Source organism: Pelophylax lessonae, assembly GCF_965119305.1.
Source record: "Pelophylax lessonae genome assembly, chromosome: 1".
Classification (NCBI taxonomy): domain Eukaryota; kingdom Metazoa; phylum Chordata; class Amphibia; order Anura; family Ranidae; genus Pelophylax; species Pelophylax lessonae.
The window spans coordinates 608,846,457-608,865,041 of NC_138768.1; the positions used below are offsets into that span (position 1 = coordinate 608,846,457).

The following is an 18,585-nucleotide window of genomic DNA, read 5'->3' on the forward strand; positions in this document are numbered from 1 at the left end:
CTTGCCTATAGAAGAACTGTCAAAGCAGAGAGAAGGCAGACGGCGGGAGGCCTCCCAAGAGGCGAAAGCGTTTTTTCCCCCCTCTCTATTTTTCGGGTCCGGCGGGCGTTGTGATGTGATTGACGATGGATTACCATCGAGGGACACTATTGCTTACGTTTTTAATAAAGAACTTTCCTTTCATGTGGTTATTGCTTTTTGACACTTTTTTGGTGAATGGATAGGGGTACGATGTACCCTATACCCATTTACATGGGAGGCAGGATCTGGAGGCTCCCTTGTTAAAGGGGGCTTCCAGATTCCGATAAGCCCCCCACCCGTAGACCCTGCCAACCACAGCCCAGAGTTGTTGGGAAGAGGCCCTTGTGCTTTAGGGGTGGGAGGGGGGGGCATATACCCATATACCACCAACTCTTCTGCATGTCGTGGCTCAAAAACACAGCCAGCAATGGAAAAAAAGAACAAGCGTGCCCCACCTGCAGAGGATGCACCATATGCACGACCGCTACTTTTTTTTACTGTGGACACAGAGGCTGCTTGCCCTATTTTAGTGGCCTGTGAGTGTCTGCCTCTCCTTGTTGGCCTTTCAGACATGATGGGGATTTTTTTTACTTTTTATTATAGAGTGTGGGATGGAAATATGGTGCTTGGGTGCAATACTTTTGTGCTTGGTGCACTATAAACCGCTTCATTATAGTTTTTTTTTATTTTTTTAATAAAGAAAATAAGGGTGCAGCAACTGTGAATATTTTTTTTTTTTTTACTGCTGCTGCATAAGCATAAAAAAATAAAATAAATAGAATAAATGTAAAAAAAAAAAAATTAAGAAAGCCAAAAAGAAAGAAAAAAATAAAAAAAATAAAAAAAAGGAACCACTGCTGACACAGAGGAGGAATGCCTGCAATGCAGAATGGAGGAACAGGAATTATGCCCTAAATATTTTTAGTGCTGCTGCGGGGAAAAAAAAAAAAAAAAAAGAGAAAAAAAAAAACACTGCGACACAGAAGGGGGAGTACTAATAATGCAGCAACAGAACCTGATGCTGCAAAAGAAAAAAAAATAATAATAATTATCAATGAAAAAAGAAAAAAAAATGGGCTTTGTGGGGGGGGGACAGACGTGTTGTATACACCAACACTTCAGTGGCACCACTAAGCTGTGTTACTCAAGAATCACAGCACTAAACCTACACTGACTGCACTAAACTGACTACCCTGGCTAATCTCCACAAACACACTACACAGGACTGCCGTGTAAGCAGCCTTATATGGTGTGGGGCGTGGACTTACCCCTGAGCCATGACTGGCCAAAGGCACCCTGTCTGTACATTGTGCAGTGATTGGCTAAAGCATACAGGTCAGGTGCATGTTTTGGCCAATAATCAGCAATCAATGCACTGCGAGATTGCAGTGGGGTGCGAGCGAACTTCCCATTGAGTGCCCTGTTTGTGTGTGTATTCAGTAAACACACAAACATCTGATGTTTGATGTCGAACTTGCGTTTGACTCGAACATCAAGCCCATCGCTATCTGGGACAAGTGAGAAAAAACCTCCCCAACGAGACACACAAAAAAACAAAACTAGTCAGGGGGTCTTACCCATTTCCTACTTACAGGGCTTATTTCATACTATCGAGGTAACACTACAATGACATTTGCGATTGGTTTCAAAGCATTAATAGGATTTTTCAAGAATCTTGCATGTGTAGTTGGATATTCGTCCCACTGATTTTATCAACTCCATGCATTTTGCTACATTTTTCAGTGAGGTTAAAATAAGGTAAAATAAATAGACATGACAAAATCCACTGGTTTCCATAATAAAACCCATTTCCATAAACCTACCTAAATGTGAAAAAGCCCTACATTTGATCAGCAATACAAGTTCAACAGATAATCAGTTTAACAAATTATCCACAGGAAACACAAATGTAATTACTGTATATTGCCAGCCAATAGTGTTAAAAGTTTAACCTCTTCGTGCCGAGCGCACAAAAATATGCGGCCTCTCAGTGCCAGGCCTTGCTGCTCACGAACGGGAGCTTTTCGATCGTGTGACTGCTCTGACAGCCAATCACGGCAGTCACATGACCATAAGCCGCATCCTGCTATTCTAAAGCCCTTAAATGGCCGGCAGGCCCAGCTCTAAGGGTTAAGAACACAAGTATAACTTTGTAGTATCTGTAAAACTTGCCTTAGCATACGGAGATATGAAACTGGCAATGCACACAAGGCCAGCATCGGCAAACAGCTTGGCAACTTCAGCAATACGCCGGATATTTTCTTCTCTGTCTTCTTGAGAGAAGCCAAGATTTTTACTAAGCCCATGACGAATGTTGTCTCCATCTAGCGTATAGCATGGGATACCATGGCACACTAAATATTCCTCCAGTGCCATGCTTACTGTGGTCTTTCCAGCACCAGACAAGCCTATAAGAACATAAATAATACAATCATTAGAACATTTAATTTAGTATTGATTAGCTGACATTTTTACAAACATTTTAGCTAAGCCAGGCACCAAGCTAAAAAACATGAGCCAGATCTTTTCATTACCAAATGAACCATAAGATCAATAAAATGCATAAATTACACCAGTCAGCCATAGCATGATGGTGACCCAGCTAATAAGTAGGTCCCTCTTTTTACCACCAAAACAGCCAAGACCCGTCGCAGCAAGGACGCTCTGAAATCCCTTGGCCACAATCAGCTATGTACAATGAATAAAAAAAAAAAGTCTACACACCCCTGTTAAAATGTCAGGTTTCTGTGATGTAAAAAAAATGAGACAAAGATAAACTGTACAACACAATTGAAAAACAAACTTACGGTAAATCTTTTTTTTGGGGGAGGGAGAAAAAACTTAAATAATATGGTTGCATAAGTGTGCACACCCTCTTATAACTGGGGATGTAACTGAACAGTTCCAAATACCAGTCAATATTGGCACAAAAACCTACAGGCTTCTTCTGCTAAAAAGCTGAACATGAAGAGGAACTTCATCTTTCAGAATGACAATGACCCAAAGCATACATCCAAATCAACAAAGCAATGGCTTCATAAGAAGAAGATTAAAGTTTTGAAATGACCCGGCCAGAGCCCAATCCAAATGTGTGGGGTAACCTGATGAGGGCTGTGCACAGGAGATGCCCTCGCAATCTGATAGATTTGGATTGTTTTTGGAAAGAAGAGTGGGCAAATATCGCCAGGTCAAGATGTGCCATGCTGATAGACTCATACCCAAAAACACTGAGTGTTGTAATGAAATCAAAAAGTTGCTTCAACAAAGTATTAGTTTGAGGGTGTGCACACTTATGCAACCATATTATTTTAGTTTTTTATTTTTACTTCCCTCCACCTAAAAGATTTCAGTTTGTTGTTCAACTGAGTTGTACAGTTTATAGGTCACATTAAAGATGGAAAAAGTTCTAAAATAATTTATCTTTGTTTTTTTTTTTTACATCACAGAAACCTGACATTTTAACAGGGGTGTTTAGACTTTTTATATTCACTATCGGTCTACTCTCTGGGTCAACCTTTCTCAGTCAGTGTTCCTTCACAGGTTGCCAGGGGTTCCTTGAGAAATGAACAATTTCTGCCTTTCATATTTGTAGCTATTGACATCAAAGATCTTTTAAGCTTTCTTCCCACTGACCACCAATGTAAGCGTCAGTCTTTATATAGGCCACTATAATGAACCTAAGAGCTGTAGATATAGTATTTAGCAACAGGGGTTCCCCAGAAACCTGAAGGTTATTTCTACAGTTCCCCATGTTAAAAAGTTAAGAAAGGCTGCTCTAGGTTGTCTAAAATCAACTCCAACTCATCTATTCTTTCCAGTTAAGCTGGTCATACATCAGTATACTTTTCACTTTCAGAACATTTGTTTGATTTTCTAATGGTTAATGATGTCAACTGTTGTGGTGAGAAAATTCGAAGGAGCAGATGGAAAACTGTTCTCAAAACAAACAAAATTCTAACTATGAATGTGGTTTTTGTTCAGAAATGTTTGTACACATTATAAAAGAAAACCTGTTTTATACTCTGGGATTCCATAAAAACAACAGAATTCAATTGTAAGGGCTTTCGAATGAAATCAGTTAATTTACTAAAACTGGAGAGTGCAAAATCAGGTGCAGTTCTGCATAAAAACCAATCAGCTTCCAGTTTTTTTTTTGTCAAAGCTTAATTGAACAAGCTGAAGTTAGAAGCTGGTTGGTTTCTTTGCACAGCTACACCACATTTTGTGCTCTTTAGTTTTAGTAAATCAAACCCAATGTGGCAAGAAAGGATTTTCTATCTGACAAAGTTTCTATGAACGTTTAACTGAAAATCTAACCATGTATTGTCGGCTTTAAAATTAGCTTCTGCGCTAACACCTCATCACTATGAGTCTCTGATCTGTTTCCCTCCACAATGTATGCTCTGTTTGCTACATTATCGACTGCCACTCCTCTCTCTACTCCACCCCTCAGCCATGTCCTCTAATCTCACTCTTTCTACTCTATGCCCTGTCTAAGATTAGATCCTGCTCTGCATCCCCTCCCTGCAATAATAATTATTTGCTGCTCTGCCCCCATGGACATACCACTCAGCTTCCCTCTCCTTACCCTCTTCCAGATTCATAACCAGACTTTCTGCTCTATCCTACCCCCTCTTCCCACCAGCCTGCAACCATTAGATTCTACTCTCTCTTCTCTCTCCAGTCTACAATCAGCTCTCACTCGGTCCTCTATCCTTTAGCCACAATCCCCTTACCCTTTACCCTCCCATCAATCATGACTGCCCCACTGCTGATGTAGAGGTCCAGGGATTTAAATACCCACTCTTCTTCCTCTTCATTCTGCAGGGATTTCAGGACAGCTCGGAGCGCTTCTGATTGGTCAGCGCTGGGACTGATCAATCAGAAAAGCTCTGACCCATCCTGGAAGCCCTAAAAAATAAAGAAGGGTAAGAGCAGAAATTATAAATCCTTAGACTGCTTCGCAGGCTGTGTGGGCACAGACAGCGCATCACCCATGGAAGGCAAGTACAGTGGGGACGGTGTTAATTCAACTTTCAACAATTTTGAAAAGGTGAAGGAACACTTTAAAACTTGTGTGACAAAAATGAAATGAAAATATATATAAAGATTGTTTATTTTCACAGTCCTAAGGACACAATTTCCAGTCAGTTTTCCAAGATGTAATTTTTCTACTTGGACTCTACAGTCTATTGATGGGTTTGACAACAGTTTTGTCCAGTTATCATCTAAGCCCTTTCACACTGAGGCATTTTTCAAGTGCTTTGGCGCAAAAAAAAAAGCACCCAAAAAGCTCACGAAAACTTTTTTGGATTGAAATCAATGAATGCTTTCACACTGGCGCGGTGCAAAAAATCATGCTAGCAGCATCTTTGTTGTAGCACCAAAAAAGCACCTCAAAAATGCCCCTCTCCATTGAAAAGAATGGGAAGTGCCTCAAAAGTGCTTTAAAAGCACCCTTAAAATGGTTCTTAAAGCAGTTTTTGAGTCACGTGTCCAAGTGCACCGCTAACGCCTCAAAACAACCTGAAAAGTGCCTCAAAAGCTCTCAACGTTTTATGGGCAGCTTTCAAGCGCCTCAGTGTAAAAGAGCTTTAAGAGTAGCTCGATCAAAGTGTTGCATTAGACTGTCAAAGTATGACTTGATCTGTTTTACCCTGAGTAACAGCCTAAAACGATTAAACTAGTTTTCTCACTTTCTTCTGTGATTCTATCATCTGCAGCAATTTGGAAGCTACAGTCCACAGAATACTCTGGCCTACAGCACACAGACCCTTTCTCTGCAATCCTGTTGCATAAAAGCACTAATAGGTTTTTTTTTTTTGTATGGCGATTTTTTTTTTTTTTTGCAGATATGTATCACATGTACCAGTTAGCCAGACTGTGCATCCACGAAAGCCACTTCTTGTACCAAGAACTTGACCTCTCTTGTTCCTGCTAACATGGTGAGCTTGGTAGGTAACATTGGTGGCTCGCTGCATCCCCTATAGAAAGAAAACATATAGATATAGGTAAGAAGGTTGCGTTGTTAAAAAATAACTAATCAAAGTGTTTTGAATGGTGAAAAGAAAAATAGGTGCGCGAACCTTTAATGAGAAAAAGGAGTGAAAAAAAGCAGCACTGAAAAATTATAAATATGTGAGGGGTTGTAACAAATGAAAAACATCAATTACAGAGTGCGCTAAAAAATTATGGAACACAAATATTCACAAAAATGGTGATTGCTGATATTCAGCTAAACACAAAGTCTATATTCTAAATGATGAGACTGTGCAAAAGTCTTGAAAATCCAAAGAATATAGTGAGGTTGGGGAGTGATGAAGGATAAGGGTGACCTCTTCCCAAACGGTGATCCAGACAGTGCTCAAATGTACACGTGATGCACCCGGTGTTAAGAAGGGACTCTTACCAGATGATGGAGAGATGCAAACATATAGTGTATAATCCTGGAGTCCGTTAGGTCAGCTTGTAGGAGAGAATTCACAATAGGAATAAAGCGACCATCTGCTTCCAAAGTGTAGGGATCTAGAGGCTTCAACTCAAGGGGATATCGCCACCAAGAACATACCCAAGGAAGAGAAGGGGACTATAGTGCATTACCTCACTTTATTGAACCAATAAGAAAGAGTAACACTTACATTGTCAGGAGAAAAAACAGCATATGTAAAATTTTTGGATCGAGGACCTCTGCAGTAGTCCGGGATCATAGGCAACACGGCTAGCTCCCCCCGACGCGTTTCCACTAACAAGTCGGCTTCTGGGACTGGAGCTGTAGCCGTGCTGCTCGCATCTCTCATGTAAATAGTGTGGCTGATGGACACTTCCGGTGCGGCCGTGGCGAGGACCCGGAAGTGTTGTGACGCACTTCCGGTTCAAATGTTAGCCAATCACGGTATGTTAAGATGAAGACCCGGAAGTTCTAAAAAGCGCTTCCGGAGGCTTCTGCGGCCAATCACATCGGATGTCAACAAAACTCATCATCCATAACACCGGAGTATAAATAACATAACTGTTCTTATCGGTGCCAAGAATATTGGAATTGTATATGAAGGCAAGCGATTCCATCTGTCTATATAATTATCAAAAAGGAATCTATTATAAATAAAAGGCAGACAGAATTCTCTTATTAGAAGTATATGACAGATGAGTTATATTAAAAAGGGTTTAAAATTAACACATAAATTCCCTAAATTACCACAAATTTGGTCTAAGGACCCGGAAGTGGTTTTAATAATTGTGGCTAAAACATTTACTATATAAAAATGTGAAAAATATATAAAAAATATATAATATAATTTTAAAAAATTTATTTTTAAAATTTATTTTTAAAATTTATTTTTAAAAAACATCTAGGGTCATCAAACGTTGTGTGATTTTTTTTTTTTTTTTGGGGTGTGTGGCACCAAAAGTCTCCATCCGCCAATTTCACATTTATATAAACGTATATGGCCTAAATGCTAATAAAAACATGACATTAAAAAACTTAATGTAAACTCTTATTTCAAACATATAAGAGAAAATAGAGAAAAAAAAAAGGAAGGTAATAAAGCAGGGCGGGAAGGGAAAGGTAGACCAGAAGAAACTTAGAATGTTATTATCCTATGTGGGTGTGTGGTTATTCATTATTGATGTGGGCATTAATGTCCCATTCCACATTCATACCCCATGGCTGATAGCATTTTAGTTCATGAATCCAAAACGTCTCTCTCCTGGAAATAGATCTCTTCATGTCACTCCCCCTCCAATGTGGGGAATAGCACTCAATCACAACAGCTTTCAAATTTGAGTAGCTTCTATTGTGACACTTATCATGATGGGAAGAGAGACTATGACCAGGGAAACCTATTTGTATATTGGTGAGATGTTCACCTATTCTGATACTGGGGGTCCTGATCGTTCTCCCAACATATTGTAATCCACATCCGCACGTTAGGAGATATACCGCCCCTTTGTGATGGCAAGTGGTAAAGTTTTGGATGTCATATTTTTTCTTGGTAACAGTAGAGTTGAAGGACTGAGTTCTCTGTGTGTTCAACTCTTTGCAAACCCGACATTTCTTACAGGGAAAGAAACCTTTCATATTAGAAAACATTTTCGGGATGGTGGGTTTCTCTACTGGAGTAGGGGCAATAATGTCCTTCAAATTCTTAGTCCTCCTAAAAATAATAGGGGGTCTCTCAGGAAGTGTTGGTCCTAATATTTTGTCTCCTTTTAGTATATGCCAATACTTCCTGAAGGTGTGATTGACCCACCTATAGCCAGTTGAAAATGAAGTAATAAAGGCATATTCAAACTTAGAAAAGGCACTTTCTGGTTTGGGTTTGGGCACCACTAACTCTTTTTGAGGTACATTTTTAACTTGAAGGATGTTTTGTTCCAGAATTTCCTCTTTAAACCCCTTTTCCACAAATCTATCCTTCAATATTTTACTTTGCACCTCAAAATCTTGTGAGTCAGTGCAATTACGACGTATCCTCCTAAATTGGCTGATGGGGACCGAGGTTAGCCAGTTAGGGTGATGGCAGCTATCTAGGGAGATGAACCCATTCTTGTCCGTGGGTTTAAAGAAGGTTCTCGTGCCAAATTTACTTCCCATCCTGTATATAACCAGATCTAGGAAATTTATGGATGTTTCACTGAACTGATAAGTGAGGCGAATGCCCCAATCATTGCAGTTCAGTCTATCCATAAATAATTGAAGAGAAGAGATGTCACCTTTCCACAGCAATAAAACATCATCTATGTATCTTCTCCATAGAAAGATGTTGGGTTCTCTAGCGGCATAAATATTGCGGTCCTCCCAGAGTGCCATAAACAGATTGGCAAGGCTGGGAGCAAATTTGGCTCCCATTGCCACGCCAGTCTGTTGTAAATAAAAATTCCCACCGTAGAAAAAATAATTATGCTCCATTCCGAATTGTAATAACTCAAGAATGAATATTTTTTGTTTGAGTGGGAGGTCGTAATTGCTTTCCAAAAAAGTGCTGACTGCCTCATATCCCATCTGGTGAGGTATGATGGTATACAGGGATGAAACATCCGCTGTAACCATCAATACCTCACCTTCTACGTCCAGGTTTGTAAGTTCCTGGATGCATTGGGACGTATCTTTCAAGTACGCAGGGGTTTGTTGTACCAGAGGTTGGAGGAAATGGTCCACGTATTTTCCTATTCGGGAGGTCACCGAATCTATCCCGCTTATTATTGGACGGCCCGGAGGTTTGATTAAACTTTTGTGGACCTTAGGTAAATAATAAATAAGTGGGATTCTCGGGGCTAAAGGAACAAGATGTTCTTTCTCTTTGTCATTGAGAATGCCCTCTTGGTGACCCCTCAATATCAACCGCTCTAGTTGTCTCTTGTATGAATAGGTTGGATCATTGGGAAGGATCCGATATGTGTCGCTGTCAGACAGCAAACGATCCATTTCTTCTATATAATCCTCTTTCTTAAGCAGTACAACTCCGCCTCCTTTGTCAGCAGGGCGGATAATTAAGTCTTTCCGTTCACACAGTGACTTAACTCCTGTCATTAAATCCTTCTGACGGTGATGGTGAAATTTGGCTTCATCTAGGTCTTTCAGAACAAGGTCTTTAAATACCGTGATGTTGCTACTTTTTACACCTGAAGGGTTGAAAAGTGAGGCATTTTTAAGTTTGGTATGGGTGTATGGAGAGACTTGATAGCTGGTATAATTCCTTTCCCTAGCATTTGATAGAAAATGTCTCTTCACATTGAGTTTTCTGACAAATTTGTGCACATCAATAAATGTGTCAAATTTGTTGATACCTTTCTTTGGTGCATATTTTAGGCCTTTATCGAGGGTACGTTGTTCAGAGTCTGTTAGCGTGATTCCACTTAAATTAAAGATGCCCTGCCCTTTCATCTTTTTCTTTTTCCGGGAGTCACCTCCTCTGCACCCCCTCGTTTTTTTCTTTTGCCTTTGTTGTGGCCCTTCCCTAAAAAACCCCTCGGTTTCTGGCTAATGGGGGTATTTTTTTGGTAATTATTTGGAGGTTCATACTCATCGTCTTCACTCTCTTCAGTGTCATCTTGCAAAGATTCATATCTGTTATGAGACACTAGCTGTCTTGGATCTTGATATGAAGGTCCAGGATAGTTTCCTTCATAGTCCAGGGAGGATCTCCTGGGTGATTTAAGAGAGGGTGAGGCATGATGTCTAATGGGTTTATGACCTTCCTCTTCCCACCTTAAGTTTTTTACTTGAGGGTGTTTGAACCCTTTGACACTGTTTCCCTTCCCTTTTGAGGGAGCAAACTCTTTTAGAGGTTTGAATTTGGAGTAATGGGCTCCAGACGTGGAGGGTACCGCGTCTCCCATAGAAGGGAGTTTTTGGTTATTGGAACTCATAATTTCCTGTGTCTCTTTGGAATTGGTACCAGTAACCTCGGGATTAGCTGAACCGCCAGAGGTGGAGCCAAATTTCTCCCCAGTGTTCAATTGCCATTTGAACACACGGGTGGAGTTGTAATCTTCCACATCCCGAAAGTACTTTTTTCTTTTCTTTATTTTTTGTTCCTCCTCCTCCATGGTGAGGATCTCTCTAAGTTCTTTAGTGTAAATTTTGTAGGCCTCTTCTTCTTTGAATGGTGTCAGCTTCTCCTTAATTTCTAGAATCTCCTTGTTGAGTCTAATGGTTTTCCTCCTTTTTCTATCAACAAGGAAACTTAGTAGGCTAATGCCTGCTCCATTGAAGAACTGACTCCACTCAAGAAGCTCTGTGTCCCCTTGATCGGGAGTAATGTTCCACCTGAGGCTACGGGGAACCATTTTTTCATCTATATATTTCTCTAGGAAGACTATATCCCATGCGGCATGTAATTCTGCCACCATTACATTTTTTAGTCGCATGAATATTCCTCTGAGATCAGTGGATTCAGTTTTATTCCTAATGAATACATCATCCACTGCTAGTTTACGGGAACTGTGATATTCAAAAATATCCATTTCCAAAAGGACGCAGCTAACCTGTGAAGGTGTATAATCAATGGTGAAAAGAAAAATAGGTGCGCGAACCTTTAATGAGAAAAAGGAGTGAAAAACAGCAGCACTGAAAAATTATAAATATGTGAGGGGTTGTAACAAATGAAAAACATCAATTACAGAGTGCGCTAAAAAATTATGGAACACAAATATTCACAAAAATGGTGATTGCTGATATTCAGCTAAACACAAAGTCTATATTCTAAATGATGAGACTGTGCAAAAGTCTTGAAAATCCAAAGAATATAGTGAGGTTGGGGAGTGATGAAGGATAAGGGTGACCTCTTCCCAAACGGTGATCCAGACAGTGCTCAAATGTACACGTGATGCACCCGGTGTTAAGAAGGGACTCTTACCAGATGATGGAGAGATGCAAACATATAGTGTATAATCCTGGAGTCCGTTAGGTCAGCTTGTAGGAGAGAATTCACAATAGGAATAAAGCGACCATCTGCTTCCAAAGTGTAGGGATCTAGAGGCTTCCACTCAAGGGGATATCGCCACCAAGAACATACCCAAGGAAGAGAAGGGGACTATAGTGCATTACCTCACTTTATTGAACCAATAAGAAAGAGTAACACTTACATTGTCAGGAGAAAAAACAGCATATGTAAAATTTTTGGATCGAGGACCTCTGCAGTAGTCCGGGATCATAGGCAACACGGCTAGCTCCCCCCGACGCGTTTCCACTAACAAGTCGGCTTCTGGGACTGGAGCTGTAGCCGTGCTGCTCGCATCTCTCATGTAAATAGTGTGGCTGATGGACACTTCCGGTGCGGCCGTGGCGAGGACCCGGAAGTGTTGTGACGCACTTCCGGTTCAAATGTTAGCCAATCACGGTATGTTAAGATGAAGACCCGGAAGTTCTAAAAAGCGCTTCCGGAGGCTTCTGCGGCCAATCACATCGGATGTCAACAAAACTCATCATCCATAACACCGGAGTATAAATAACATAACTGTTCTTATCGGTGCCAAGAATATTGGAATTGTATATGAAGGCAAGCGATTCCATCTGTCTATATAATTATCAAAAAGGAATCTATTATAAATAAAAGGCAGACAGAATTCTCTTATTAGAAGTATATGACAGATGAGTTATATTAAAAAGGGTTTAAAATTAACACATAAATTCCCTAAATTACCACAAATTTGGTCTAAGGACCCGGAAGTGGTTTTAATAATTGTGGCTAAAACATTTACTATATAAAAAAACAAAGAGAAAGAACATCTTGTTCCTTTAGCCCCGAGAATCCCACTTATTTATTATTTACCTAAGGTCCACAAAAGTTTAATCAAACCTCCGGGCCGTCCAATAATAAGCGGGATAGATTCGGTGACCTCCCGAATAGGAAAATACGTGGACCATTTCCTCCAACCTCTGGTACAACAAACCCCTGCGTACTTGAAAGATACGTCCCAATGCATCCAGGAACTTACAAACCTGGACGTAGAAGGTGAGGTATTGATGGTTACAGCGGATGTTTCATCCCTGTATACCATCATACCTCACCAGATGGGATATGAGGCAGTCAGCACTTTTTTGGAAAGCAATTACGACCTCCCACTCAAACAAAAAATATTCATTCTTGAGTTATTACAATTCGGAATGGAGCATAATTATTTTTTCTACGGTGGGAATTTTTATTTACAACAGACTGGCGTGGCAATGGGAGCCAAATTTGCTCCCAGCCTTGCCAATCTGTTTATGGCACTCTGGGAGGACCGCAATATTTATGCCGCTAGAGAACCCAACATCTTTCTATGGAGAAGATACATAGATGATGTTTTATTGCTGTGGAAAGGTGACATCTCTTCTCTTCAATTATTTATGGATAGACTGAACTGCAATGATTGGGGCATTCGCCTCACTTATCAGTTCAGTGAAACATCCATAAATTTCCTAGATCTGGTTATATACAGGATGGGAAGTAAATTTGGCACGAGAACCTTCTTTAAACCCACGGACAAGAATGGGTTCATCTCCCTAGATAGCTGCCATCACCCTAACTGGCTAACCTCGGTCCCCATCAGCCAATTTAGGAGGATACGTCGTAATTGCACTGACTCACAAGATTTTGAGGTGCAAAGTAAAATATTGAAGGATAGATTTGTGGAAAAGGGGTTTAAAGAGGAAATTCTGGAACAAAACATCCTTCAAGTTAAAAATGTACCTCAAAAAGAGTTAGTGGTGCCCAAACCCAAACCAGAAAGTGCCTTTTCTAAGTTTGAATATGCCTTTATTACTTCATTTTCAACTGGCTATAGGTGGGTCAATCACACCTTCAGGAAGTATTGGCATATACTAAAAGGAGACAAAATATTAGGACCAACACTTCCTGAGAGACCCCCTATTATTTTTAGGAGGACTAAGAATTTGAAGGACATTATTGCCCCTACTCCAGTAGAGAAACCCACCATCCCGAAAATGTTTTCTAATATGAAAGGTTTCTTTCCCTGTAAGAAATGTCGGGTTTGCAAAGAGTTGAACACACAGAGAACTCAGTCCTTCAACTCTACTGTTACCAAGAAAAAATATGACATCCAAAACTTTACCACTTGCCATCACAAAGGGGCGGTATATCTCCTAACGTGCGGATGTGGATTACAATATGTTGGGAGAACGATCAGGACCCCCAGTATCAGAATAGGTGAACATCTCACCAATATACAAATAGGTTTCCCTGGTCATAGTCTCTCTTCCCATCATGATAAGTGTCACAATAGAAGCTACTCAAATTTGAAAGCTGTTGTGATTGAGTGCTATTCCCCACATTGGAGGGGGAGTGACATGAAGAGATCTATTTCCAGGAGAGAGACGTTTTGGATTCATGAACTAAAATGCTATCAGCCATGGGGTATGAATGTGGAATGGGACATTAATGCCCACATCAATAATGAATAACCACACACCCACATAGGATAATAACATTCTAAGTTTCTTCTGGTCTACCTTTCCCTTCCCGCCCTGCTTTATTACCTTCCTTTTTTTTTCTCTATTTTCTCTTATATGTTTGAAATAAGAGTTTACATTAAGTTTTTTAATGTCATGTTTTTATTAGCATTTAGGCCATATACGTTTATATAAATGTGAAATTGGCGGATGGAGACTTTTGGTGCCACACACCCCAAAAAAAAAAAAAAAAATCACACAACGTTTGATGACCCTAGATGTTTTTTAAAAATAAATTTTAAAAATAAATTTTAAAATAAATTTTTTAAAATTATATTATATATTTTTTATATATTTTTCACACTTTTTTTATATAGTAAATGTTTTAGCCACAATTATTAAAACCACTTCCGGGTCCTTAGACCAAATTTGTGGTAATTTAGGGAATTTATGTGTTAATTTTAAACCCTTTTTAATATAACTCATCTGTCATATACTTCTAATAAGAGAATTCTGTCTGCCTTTTATTTATAATAGATTCCTTTTTGATAATTATATAGACAGATGGAATCGCTTGCCTTCATATACAATTCCAATATTCTTGGCACCGATAAGAACAGTTATGTTATTTATACTCCGGTGTTATGGATGATGAGTTTTGTTGACATCCGATGTGATTGGCCGCAGAAGCCTCCGGAAGCGCTTTTTAGAACTTCCGGGTCTTCATCTTAACATACCGTGATTGGCTAACATTTGAACCGGAAGTGCGTCACAACACTTCCGGGTCCTCGCCACGGCCGCACCGGAAGTGTCCATCAGCCACACTATTTACATGAGAGATGCGAGCAGCACGGCTACAGCTCCAGTCCCAGAAGCCGACTTGTTAGTGGAAACGCATAGGCAACACGGAGCTAGCCGTGTTGCCTATGATCCCGGACTACTGCAGAGGTCCTCGATCCAAAAATTTTACATATGCTGTTTTTTCTCCTGACAATGTAAGTGTTACTCTTTCTTATTGGTTCAATAAAGTGAGGTAATGCACTATAGTCCCCTTCTCTTCCTTGGGTATGTTCTTGGTGGCGATATCCCCTTGAGTGGAAGCCTCTAGATCCCTACACTTTGGAAGCAGATGGTCGCTTTATTCCTATTGTGAATTCTCTCCTACAAGCTGACCTAACGGACTCCAGGATTATACACTATATGTTTGCATCTCTCCATCATCTGGTAAGAGTCCCTTCTTAACACCGGGTGCATCACGTGTACATTTGAGCACTGTCTGGATCACCGTTTGGGAAGAGGTCACCCTTATCCTTCATCACTCCCCAACCTCACTATATTCTTTGGATTTTCAAGACTTTTGCACAGTCTCATCATTTAGAATATAGACTTTGTGTTTAGCTGAATATCAGCAATCACCATTTTTGTGAATATTTGTGTTCCATAATTTTTTAGCGCACTCTGTAATTGATGTTTTTCATTTGTTACAACCCCTCACATATTTATAATTTTTCAGTGCTGCTTTTTTTCACTCCTTTTTCTCATTAAAGGTTCGCGCACCTATTTTTCTTTTCACCATTGATTATACACCTTCACAGGTTAGCTGCGTCCTTTTGGAAATGGATATTTTTGAATATCACAGTTCCCGTAAACTAGCAGTGGATGATGTATTCATTAGGAATAAAACTGAATCCACTGATCTCAGAGGAATATTCATGCGACAAAAAAAAAAAAAAAAAAAAAAATGTAATGGTGGCAGAATTACATGCCGCATGGGATATAGTCTTCCTAGAGAAATATATAGATGAAAAAATGGTTCCCCGTAGCCTCAGGTGGAACATTACTCCCGATCAAGGGGACACAGAGCTTCTTGAGTGGAGTCAGTTCTTCAATGGAGCAGGCATTAGCCTACTAAGTTTCCTTGTTGATAGAAAAAGGAGGAAAACCATTAGACTCAACAAGGAGATTCTAGAAATTAAGGAGAAGCTGACACCATTCAAAGAAGAAGAGGCCTACAAAATTTACACTAAAGAACTTAGAGAGATCCTCACCATGGAGGAGGAGGAACAAAAAATAAAGAAAAGAAAAAAGTACTTTCGGGATGTGGAAGATTACAACTCCACCCGTGTGTTCAAATGGCAATTGAACACTGGGGAGAAATTTGGCTCCACCTCTGGCGGTTCAGCTAATCCCGAGGTTACTGGTACCAATTCCAAAGAGACACAGGAAATTATGAGTTCCAATAACCAAAAACTCCCTTCTATGGGAGACGCGGTACCCTCCACGTCTGGAGCCCATTACTCCAAATTCAAACCTCTAAAAGAGTTTGCTCCCTCAAAAGGGAAGGGAAACAGTGTCAAAGGGTTCAAACACCCTCAAGTAAAAAACTTAAGGTGGGAAGAGGAAGGTCATAAACCCATTAGACATCATGCCTCACCCTCTCTTAAATCACCCAGGAGATCCTCCCTGGACTATGAAGGAAACTATCCTGGACCTTCATATCAAGATCCAAGACAGCTAGTGTCTCATAACAGATATGAATCTTTGCAAGATGACACTGAAGAGAGTGAAGACGATGAGTATGAACCTCCAAATAATTACCAAAAAAATACCCCCATTAGCCAGAAACCGAGGGGTTTTTTAGGGAAGGGCCACAACAAAGGCAAAAGAAAAAAACGAGGGGGTGCAGAGGAGGTGACTCCCGGAAAAAGAAAAAGATGAAAGGGCAGGGCATCTTTAATTTAAGTGGAATCACGCTAACAGACTCTGAACAACGTACCCTCGATAAAGGCCTAAAATATGCACCAAAGAAAGGTATCAACAAATTTGACACATTTATTGATGTGCACAAATTTGTCAGAAAACTCAATGTGAAGAGACATTTTCTATCAAATGCTAGGGAAAGGAATTATACCAGCTATCAAGTCTCTCCATACACCCATACCAAACTTAAAAATGCCTCACTTTTCAACCCTTCAGGTGTAAAAAGTAGCAACATCACGGTATTTAAAGACCTTGTTCTGAAAGACCTAGATGAAGCCAAATTTCACCATCACCGTCAGAAGGATTTAATGACAGGAGTTAAGTCACTGTGTGAACGGAAAGACTTAATTATCCGCCCTGCTGACAAAGGAGGCGGAGTTGTACTGCTTAAGAAAGAGGATTATATAGAAGAAATGGATCGTTTGCTGTCTGACAGCGACACATATCGGATCCTTCCCAATGATCCAACCTATTCATACAAGAGACAACTAGAGCGGTTGATATTGAGGGGTCACCAAGAGGGCATTCTCAATGACAAAGAGAAAGAACATCTTGTTCCTTTAGCCCCGAGAATCCCACTTATTTATTATTTACCTAAGGTCCACAAAAGTTTAATCAAACCTCCGGGCCGTCCAATAATAAGCGGGATAGATTCGGTGACCTCCCGAATAGGAAAATACGTGGACCATTTCCTCCAACCTCTGGTACAACAAACCCCTGCGTACTTGAAAGATACGTCCCAATGCATCCAGGAACTTACAAACCTGGACGTAGAAGGTGAGGTATTGATGGTTACAGCGGATGTTTCATCCCTGTATACCATCATACCTCACCAGATGGGATATGAGGCAGTCAGCACTTTTTTGGAAAGCAATTACGACCTCCCACTCAAACAAAAAATATTCATTCTTGAGTTATTACAATTCGGAATGGAGCATAATTATTTTTTCTACGGTGGGAATTTTTATTTACAACAGACTGGCGTGGCAATGGGAGCCAAATTTGCTCCCAGCCTTGCCAATCTGTTTATGGCACTCTGGGAGGACCGCAATATTTATGCCGCTAGAGAACCCAACATCTTTCTATGGAGAAGATACATAGATGATGTTTTATTGCTGTGGAAAGGTGACATCTCTTCTCTTCAATTATTTATGGATAGACTGAACTGCAATGATTGGGGCATTCGCCTCACTTATCAGTTCAGTGAAACATCCATAAATTTCCTAGATCTGGTTATATACAGGATGGGAAGTAAATTTGGCACGAGAACCTTCTTTAAACCCACGGACAAGAATGGGTTCATCTCCCTAGATAGCTGCCATCACCCTAACTGGCTAACCTCGGTCCCCATCAGCCAATTTAGGAGGATACGTCGTAATTGCACTGACTCACAAGATTTTGAGGTGCAAAGTAAAATATTGAAGGATAGATTTGTGGAAAAGGGGTTTAAAGAGGAAATTCTGGAACAAAACATCCTTCAAGTTAAAAATGTACCTCAAAAAGAGTTAGTGGTGCCCAAACCCAAACCAGAAAGTGCCTTTTCTAAGTTTGAATATGCCTTTATTACTTCATTTTCAACTGGCTATAGGTGGGTCAATCACACCTTCAGGAAGTATTGGCATATACTAAAAGGAGACAAAATATTAGGACCAACACTTCCTGAGAGACCCCCTATTATTTTTAGGAGGACTAAGAATTTGAAGGACATTATTGCCCCTACTCCAGTAGAGAAACCCACCATCCCGAAAATGTTTTCTAATATGAAAGGTTTCTTTCCCTGTAAGAAATGTCGGGTTTGCAAAGAGTTGAACACACAGAGAACTCAGTCCTTCAACTCTACTGTTACCAAGAAAAAATATGACATCCAAAACTTTACCACTTGCCATCACAAAGGGGCGGTATATCTCCTA

General features: G+C 40.2%; 1 protein-coding gene across 1 annotated transcript in view; it reads right to left on the minus strand.

Moving 5' to 3' along the window:
- Positions 1–18,585, minus strand: part of PAPSS1 (3'-phosphoadenosine 5'-phosphosulfate synthase 1) — a 287,717-nt gene that overhangs the window by 230,689 nt on the left and 38,443 nt on the right. Inside the window, exons 2-3 of the mRNA XM_082242974.1 lie at positions 5,891–6,005; positions 2,194–2,429 (exon numbers count right to left, since the gene is read on the minus strand). Of these exons, the coding sequence (XP_082099100.1) occupies positions 2,194–2,429; positions 5,891–6,005 (351 nt within the window). The remainder of the gene's footprint in view (positions 1–2,193; positions 2,430–5,890; positions 6,006–18,585) is intronic.